This window comes from Nematolebias whitei, chromosome 2 (assembly GCF_014905685.2).
Source record: "Nematolebias whitei isolate Nwh7 chromosome 2, NemWhi1, whole genome shotgun sequence".
Classification (NCBI taxonomy): domain Eukaryota; kingdom Metazoa; phylum Chordata; class Actinopteri; order Cyprinodontiformes; family Rivulidae; genus Nematolebias; species Nematolebias whitei.
This window is the reverse complement of record NC_056499.1, coordinates 55753428-55762976: the sequence shown is the minus strand read 5'-3', so window position 1 is coordinate 55762976 and position 9549 is coordinate 55753428. Positions and strand designations below refer to the sequence as shown.

Below are 9549 nucleotides of genomic sequence, written 5' to 3'. Positions count from 1 at the left end.
TTCTTCTTGTAACCACTTCCTGGATCTCTTTTCAGAGGTTCATAAGTGTTTAAGTCACTAAGGAGTGTCATAACTTTCTCATGATAGTCTTTCTGTTTCAAAATCACTGTGCACCTTCCTTTGTCTGCTGGGAGAATGATGATGTTTTTGTCCTTGCTAAGAGTGGTGAGTGCATCCCTCTCCTCTCTACTGATGTTGGAAGGTGGTGGTTTGGCATTGCTGAGGCAGGATGAAACTTTGATTCTGAGCTGTTCTGCTTCAGCCTCTTTAATTTTGTTGTTGCGGATGGCTGACTCAGTAGCTGTGATCATCTCCACCAGAGGAATTCTACTTGGTGCAACCACAAAGTTCAGTCCCCTGGCAAGAATCTCTGTCTCCGGCTGGGTGAGCTGTCTGTCAGATAAATTCTTCACCCAGTTTTCTGTCTCCCTGACATGTAGTTGACTACTGGAGTGTTGTCCTACACTGAATGTGTTGTTATTGGAATAGTGATGGTGTTGACGAGTTATTAGTAAGTTAAACTTGTTTTGTTGTCGAGTCTTGGACTTGACATGCTGTGCTAAGCGTGCCTGATCTGTACAGTCCAATACTTGCTGAAGTGTGGTCTGATCTAGACACTGTGCCACTGTGGCGTGGACCGCCCCTGGACATCACATCTGCCCCTTTGTTCAGAACACTGGGGATGTACACTGCTCTAATGGAGAGCAGATTTTGGTGTGCCCAACACAGTAGTTTTCGTGCAATGTGTAACATCTGGGCTGAGCGCACACCCCCCTGCCGTGCCGGTTTATGTACGTAGCAGTCACCTTGTTGTCTGTGTGAATCAAAACATGTTGATTCTGTAGCACAGGAGCAAAGTGTTGAATCACAAAACATTTATGTGGGCTGATGTGTGATGGGACCACAATGCTCCTACAGCTTGAGATAGGCATGTCACCCCCAACCTGACAGAGCCTGGGTGTTTCCCCAGTGTCGGAGGTCTGTTCTCATGGAGGGAGGAACAGTGATCATCCGTGTCTTTTGTTTTACTGGATCCAGACGCGCAAACTACCTTTGGAGGCGTCTCATGTGTAATAAACCCAGCGGGACCACTGTGTGAGCTGATGACATCGTTCCTAACGGCTTCATGACGGAAACAGCTTTTACCACTCTGCCAGGTCTTACGTGGTGGAGCTGGTCTTTTAGAGTGTCGATTCTCGTTTGTGATAAACGAGCCCGCATGGTGGTCGAGTTTAGCTCCACTCCCAGATAAACAATCGTCTGGGCCCGGAAAATCGAGCTTTTCTTCCAATTTATGGCAAAGCCCAGATTTAACAAGTGTGATGTCAACACCTGAGCCTGCATTGCTGCTTCCTATCTAGAGCATGACAGCAGCAACAGGTCGTCCAGATAAAACAAAACTCTCATCCCTGTTTTGTGTAACGGTTGCAGGGCCGTCTCCACACACTTTGAGAACTTACAAGGCGTGAGGGAATAACCAAATGGCAGCCTGTTGTACTGATACTTCATCCCTTGAAAGGAGAAGAGCAGAAATTTTCTGTGTTTTGGGATGATCGGTATGTGAAAGTAGGCGTCTTTCAGGTCGATGGAAACAAACCAGTCGTTTCTCTGGATGTTGTCCAACAGCTGTCTGGTTGTCAACATGTGAAACGGTCTGTCCATGATCGCCTTGTTGAAAACTGACAGATCCAAAATGGGTCTCGTTCCTCCGGTCCGTTTGGGAACCAGGAAGTAATGTGAGTAAAACCCTGTGTTTTCCTCTCCGTCAGGAACCCTGGAGATCACCTCTTTTACCAGAAGTTCTTGGACTTCTGCATTTAGGAATAAGATTTGGTCTGGTGATGACAGGACCGTCTCTAAAATTCCTCCGAACGGAGGGGGTCGGGTTCAAATTGCAACGTATAGCCCCTGCTTAACAACCTGGTCATCCATCTGTCTGGCAAGCATGTTTTTAGCCACTCCGCGTAATGTTCGTGGAGTGGACGCGCGTTTAAGTGATGTGTCATGTTTTGTACGGATGTCATCTAATCCACCGCCTCGACTGCCGTCGTGTCACGCCTGTGTGCTGCGTTCAGACCGCAAGCCCACCTTCATGTCTAGGTGGCGTGTGTTGAGGAGAAGCATGTGACAACTGATGATGCCGCGGGGGCGCACGTTTGACGCCACTGCGGTGAAGCATGTGTCGCTCCTGCCGCGAGCGGGGTCCTGCGCTGGGCTCGCTTTGTGATCTCGCATCTATGCTGACATGAGAGGACGATCGCTGAGAAGCGGTGAGCGCGACTTCATCTAAGCCATGCCATTTGAGTGAAGGCTGCGAGCCCCGTGGGAGCACACGTTTTCTTTGGTGGGACACACACAGCTCTTGCTGGGGGCGAGATTTGTCACTGGGTTCGCTCAGCTGTCTCACACTTATGCTGACGTGAGCGGCCGAGCGCTGAGAAGAGGTGAGTGTAGGCTGCCCGCGCCACGGAGGCAGGCATTTGCCTCGGTGCGGCGTGTGTCGCTCTTTCTGTGAGCGAGGTCCTTCACCGGACCCGTCCTGCGGTCTCACATTTATGCCGATGTGAGCCGGTGAACGCCGGGGAGCTGTGTGTGCACAATCATCAACGCAACGCCGTTTGGGTGAAGGCTGTTCGCGTCGCGCGAGTGTGCGTTTGACACCGCTTGGGTGAGGATTGTGCAGCTCGAGCTGAAAACGAGTTATTTTGCTTACCACTGTTGTGTCATGCGAGCGTCTCGTCTCGTTTTGGAGCAACGGTGATTTTGAAAAACTTTTTTTTTAAGGACACCGGCTCGTTTTGTGTGGAGGATGTGTGCGCAGCCGCTGTGAGTTCATCCGAGCTTACAGACTGGCTAAAAACAGACACTTTAATCATTGAATGATGTTTTATTTCAACACTTGTCATTTTTACACACTCCCTCCGCAGACCGCCATTTCTTGAATCTTTTACCCCGTGAGCTCTGCGATTTGTTGGCCCAGGGCGCCGCCTGCTGGCAATCTCTGGGAAAACGCTGAACTGTTGGTTGCCGGGATGAAGAGGGCTGGTTTCTGACGGGCGGGGCTGGTGGTGGAGCTGAGCGAGACGACGACGACGCGGCCGTGGAACGTCGTTGTTTCTGCCTCTGTTCACGACGATCTCTCCAGCGGGCCGGGGGGCGGGATGAGCTGCGCGGCTTGATCAGGAGTTACCCAGAAATAGGCCAGTGCTATTAGCTTGCTGAAGAAAATTGGGAGCCAATTACCCGCTCTTAACGTAACTTATACGGACCGGGTGGGGCCCACACAGCAGGAGGGCGTGGGCTAAACTTTTCAGTGTAATGCTTCGCATAATGGGATAAAACCCATCAGCGACAGCCTTTAAGGGCGAAGCCTATATGAAATAGAACCTCCAGTTATAACACTACTAACATAATCAAGCATCTCCAGAGATTTCACCCTAAAGAACATGCTTTGTTGAACGGAATTCAGCACCGTTTTTCTGTCTCAGATCGGTATCATATCGTTATATGCCGATACTAAACCCCAGATATCAGTATCGGAAGTGGAAAAAGTGGATCGGTGCATCCCTAGCTCCAACCACTCAGCCACAGCCTGGTCTTACGTAAAATTCTAATTTTCTGAGATACCGAATTTGTGGTTTTCATTAGTTGTCAGATATAATCATCAACATTAAATGAAATAAACATTTGAAATATATCAGTCTGTGTGTAATGAATGAGTATAATATGCAAGTTTCACTTTTTGAATGGAATTACTGAAATAAATCAACTTTTTCATGATATTCTAATTTTATGACCAGCACCTGTACATTCATTTCTCAGCACCCAACAAGGAGTATTTCCTTTCCCATCTCTACACTCAAAGCAGCTGGGAGACACCTCACCTCCTCCCGCACAGTTTGGCTGGTCTGCTGAGAAGTCCATTTGTTTAAGTGTCTGAAAAGTCAGGAAAGTAACAAACAAAATCCTAACGTGGTTGTTTTTCTTCATGCTGTAGACTTACACAATTGAACATGGTCAAAAACACTGACAATAATAAAAAGTAAAAATCACATATGATAAATATAATTCTTCTATCACTGAGTGATGATTGGATAGAGTGGGGTCTTGTCTGCAGTAATGATGGTGTTGCTCCAGTCTGTTGTGGTGAAAAAAGAGCTGAGCTGAAAAAACCCCTCAGTTTACTGGTTCGTCTACGTTCCAGCCTTTGTGTTTAGTCATGCAGATCTTGACCAGAAGAATAGTTCCAGTTCAAATCAACTTTATTGTTGTTTCCACCACATGTGGTACATGAGATGGAATGAAATTATGTGCACAATTACACCCATAAACAGCAAAATATAAAGTATTAAAAAAACTGTAAATAAAGATCTCAGATATACGCTAAATAAAAGCCAAATGGTACGATAAAAGATCTAAGATATACGCTAAACACTAATAATGTAAAACAATATGGTGCAACAACAGCAGCCCGATAGGACAGTAGGACAATAGGAATGGTTCTTCCTCTGTAAGGTGATCAGGTTCAGCCTATGGGATGAGATGAGGAGCACCTTCATCTGGGGGGAACTTAGATTAGAGCCTTGCTCCATCTCATTAAAAGCAGTCAATTACTGTGATTTAGGCATCTGATTAGAGTTTCTCCTGGATGCCTCCAGATAATGTTTTCATTGTCCAATTAGTAGGAGACCCCAGGTCAGACCTAGAACCTGCCATGGGATTTCTTTTTTTTTTTTTTATCCTTTCTGGCCTGGGAACACCTTTTGTAGAGGGAGGTCTGGGTCTTCCTCCTGGAGGTTGTTACCTCCAAGAATAGACAAAGGGCACCTGGAAGAAGGAAATATTAAAAAAATATCAGTAAAACCTCTAAATTTTGTTGCTTGACACCAGTTTTCTTTTTGTTCTGCAGAACATCGATGCATAGAGTCCGCCAAAATCCACAGCAAGTACCCTGACAGGGTCCCGGTGAGTGACATGGGGCAATGTTAAAGCTACTGTGAAGGCTTCCTGGTTGGGTCCCATGACCTCTCTTTGTCTGTCAGGTGATTGTGGAGAAGGTGTCCGGCTCACAGATAGTGGACATCGATAAGAGGAAGTACCTGGTACCATCTGACATCACGGTGGCTCAGTTCATGTGGATCATCAGGAAACGGATCAAGCTGCCTTCGGAGAATGCCATCTTCCTGTTCGTGGACAAAACGGTGCCTCAGTCTAGGTCAGAGATCACACACTTCCTGGTTCAAACCTCACTGATCCAGTCCAGACATTTATACATTTATGCGTAATGACACTAGTTAAGGTTAATTTAGTTGTATCCATGTGTAAGTAAGTAAACTTCATTTATAGTTAAATTATTGGTAAAATGCATAATGACATTAAACAGAATAAGCAAGTTTGAAAAAGTGAGTTTTAAGGTTAGATTTAAAAAGAGCCGAGAATCAGAATTAAGGAAGTGTTGTAGAAGAGAGTTCGAGTCATCACCCCTTACTTCTGGCTTGAGTGAACGCTGGCGCACTTGACTGTCGCTGCTCCCGGAGAAAAAATATTTTGTCTTTACTGATGCTATTTGATATCGCTACACTTGTCTCTTGTGCAATAGTGAATTAGCGTTGGGCTTCAGTCAATCCCATTCTCCAAATATTACATCTGATTCCTTCAGTTTGTTGGACTGTAAACTCACCTGTGTGGTGTCCTGCGAAACGCCGCAGGCACCCAGCTGTCAGCTCTTCATCCTTGGATTTTCTGGGTGAGCCCTGGAGCAGTAATGTTGATCAACAGGCTTGCTATGTGGCTTACACTCTTCTGGATCCTCATATTCTTCATACTCCACCCGGTGACATCGACTCTGCAGTACACGTCAGCAGAACTACTCTGACTACGAGTCTTCACTACTGTACTTCCACCAGCACTCCTGCTTTATCCTTCCATCCTATGTCACAACCGAAGAAAATATATTCATCGCAGATCTCTGCGAAACTTCTTTTTTGATGACAGCAAGCCAATACAGTCCTTCTGGTCCTCTCATCCGGACTCGTCTGTATCATCTGGATGAACCACGGATCATAGTGCACTGGCTGACCTGGCCAGGTCAGCTGGTGCACAGCCATCCACCACTCGTCTCGTTTGGATTATTTAACACTCGCTCACTTTCTAACAAGGGCTGTTGCTGTTACTGAACGATCTAATCAGTGAGCATAAGTTTGACTTCTTCTGTTTAACTGAAACTTGGCAACAACCCAATGATTTTGCTCTACTTAATGAAACTACCCCCCCTGGGTTTGTTTATACCTGCCAACCCCGTGAGACTGGTCACGATACTTTATAAAAAGAAGTTCAGGATATCTCCAGTGACTGTACCCAGGTTTAGTTCATTTGCAAGTGTTGTATTACAGATAAATGGAGCAGTTTCTACTATTTTAGTTGTTATCTATTATCCACCCAAGAACAACATAATTTTTTTTAAATGAATTTTCTCTTTTTTGTCATTCATTTGCTCAAAATCTCTCAATATGATTCTACTGGGTGATTTTAATGTTCATATGGACAAACCCACATATATTTTAACTAAGGATTTTATATCAACCCTGGACAGCTTTGGACTTGCACAATATATTGACTTTCCCACTCACTGTAAAGGTCACATTCTTGACCTAGTTTGTTGTTCTGGTATAGCTCCCTCTCATTGTGTTGCATCAAACTTGTCTATCAGATCATAAACTGGTCTCCTTTAATGCTAATCTACAACTTTCTAGATATCAGTCATCTCGTACTATTTCAATTCAATTCAGTTTATTTATATAGCGCCAAATCACAACAAAGTTGTCTCAGGGCACTTTACAGAAACATTCACAAACATAAAAGCCAATTAGTACAGTTCTCTATCTAAGGAATCCAGAAGACAAGTTGAATCTTGGCTTCGTTGCAGTCTCCCATCCTGAACAAGCACAGTGGAATGGAAAAACTCCCTTTTAAAAGGAAGAAACTTCCAGCAGAACCAGGCTCAAGCGGCCATCTGCTTTGACCGGCTGGTTGAGAGGACAGGAAGGAGAGACAGACGATTTCCATAACGTCAAGAACATTGATTCTTCTGTACTCTCTAACAAACTGGATGTCTCCCTTAATTAAAATAATCTATCTTGTCCTAATAGCCTGGTTTCGTACTACAACAGCAGTCTTCAAAGTATTTTGGATGAACTTGCCCCAGTTAAGATACGCACTGTTCACTTCTCCCACTCTGCTCCCTGGTATACTCAAGAACTCCGCTGTCTTAAATCTAAAGGACGCCGTTTGGAATGACTATAATAAAACAGGACTTATTATTCACAAAAATTTGTTTGAAGACCATATATAATACTATAAGGATTTTGTCTGCATAGCTAAATCAGCCTACTATGCTAATTTAATTGGCACAAGTAATGGGAACACCAGAAGATTGTTTTCTACTATTAACACCATTTTACAACCCCTGGATACTCTCCCATCACACATGTACACCAGTGATTATTGCAACAAATTTATGGACCTATCTCCAGTTTTCAACTCCCTTCTCTGTCAGAAGTTTGCAGTCTCATCTCCAAATCCAAATCTTTTACCTGTCAGCTTGATCCGCTTCCTACACACGTAGTTAAAGCCTGTCTTCCTTCTCTATCTACTCTAATAACTAATATTATTAATTTATCTCTCTCTTCTGGTTTTGTCCCACCATCATTCAAAACTGCTGCAATAACTCAAATAAAAAAAAAAAAACAGATGCTGATCCATCCATGCATTATCTTTTACCGGCTTCTTCCATTTTGGGTCATGGGGATCGCCGGTGCCCATGTCCAGCAATCACTGTGCGAGGGGCGGGGTACACCCTGGACGGGTGGCAAGTCCATCACAGATGGTGCTGATCCAAATGACTTAAATAACTTTATACCAATTTCTAACCTACCCTTCATTTCCAAAATACTTGAAAAAACAGTTGCAGCCCAGGTTCACAGTCATCTTTCTGATAATAATCTATTTGAAGAACTTCAGTCAGGTTTCCGCCCCCTCCACAGCACCGAGACAGCTTTGATTAAAATCACCGATGATCTCCTGGTTGCTGCCGACTCTTGACTCTTATCAATTATCATACTCCTTGACCTGAGTGCAGCATTTGATACCATTTCACATGATATTCTTCTTGCTACGTTACGTTCCATCGGTTTTTCTGGCATTGTTATAAATTGGTTTCAGTCTTGTTTCTCTGACTGTCAGCACGTTGTCCAACTTACGAACTTCAAGTCACAGTCCTCCACAGTTATTTCAGGTGTACCGCAGGGTTCTGTTCTTGGCCCTCTCTTGTTTATCATTTATCTTCTTCCACATGGCCTTATCTTTAAAAAAAATTGGTATTAATTTTCACCGCTATGCAGATGACACCCAGCTCTACTTCTCCACCAAGCCCAACACCACCCTTACACCATCATTCCTTTCGGACTGCCTCTGTGAAATCAAATGATGGTTTAATCAAAACTTTCTTAACTGAACTCAAAGAAAACTGAATTCCTCCTTGTTGGCACCAACTCTACCTTATCCAAATGTAACATGTTCACAATTAATGTTGATGATTCCACAGTTTCTTCCTCCTCTACAGCTAAGAGTCTGGGTGTCATCCTTGATAACACTTTATCTTTTGAATCTCATGTCAATAAAGTTACTCGGTCTGCATATTTTCAACTTCAAAACTTCAACCATCTTTGTTCATTTCTTACCCCCACCAGCACAGCCATCCTTAACAATGCTCTAGTCACCTCTCAATTAGATTACGGTAACTCCCTCCTCACAGATTTTCCTCTCAAAATTATCCATAAACTTCAGCTTGTCCAAAACACAGTTGCTCGGATCATCACCAGAACTATGTCGAAGGAACGCATCATCCCTATCCTTAAACATCTTCACTGGTTACCCATAAAATATTGCATCGACTTGTAGATTCTCCTCCTCACTTTTAAAGCTCTCCATAACTTGGCATCTCTGTACCTCACTGATTTTCTTTTCTATTACACACCCGCCAGAAGTCTTCGCTCCTCCTTATCCATCTCTCTTGTAATACCTCCTGCCCGCAGGACAACCATGGGATCCAGAGCCTTTTCCCGCAAAGCCCCTCGTCTCTGGAAATGTCTTCCACAGAACATCCGTAATTAAAATCTTAACCTTAAAACTCACTTTTTCAAACTTGCTTATTCTGTTTAATGTCATTATGTATTTTATCATTAATTGTGTTTGATTTTATTGATATCTGTATTTTATTGTTTTTATCTTTGTATTTCCTGTTTCGTGACCTTGAGTGATTTGAAAGGCGCCTTCAAATAAAATTTATTATTATTATTATTATCATTATTATTATTATTATATAGCATCTTTCATAGATAAAAACAGTAAGAGCAGCTGATGATAAACAGTAAGGGAGCAGCTGATAATAAACAGTAAGGGAGCAGCTGATAATAAACAGTAAGGGAGCAGCTGATAATAAACTGTAAGGGAGCAGCTGATAATAAAGTGTAAGGGAGCAGCTGATAATAA

At 43.6% G+C, this 9549-nt stretch overlaps 1 protein-coding gene across 1 annotated transcript in view; it reads left to right on the top strand.

Moving 5' to 3' along the window:
- The window catches only part of LOC119427370 (gamma-aminobutyric acid receptor-associated protein-like 2), a 35451-nt gene that overhangs the window by 12731 nt on the left and 13171 nt on the right, over positions 1-9549 (top strand). Inside the window, exons 3-4 of the mRNA XM_037694976.1 lie at positions 4910-4965; positions 5043-5215. Of these exons, the coding sequence (XP_037550904.1) occupies positions 4910-4965; positions 5043-5215 (229 nt within the window). The remainder of the gene's footprint in view (positions 1-4909; positions 4966-5042; positions 5216-9549) is intronic.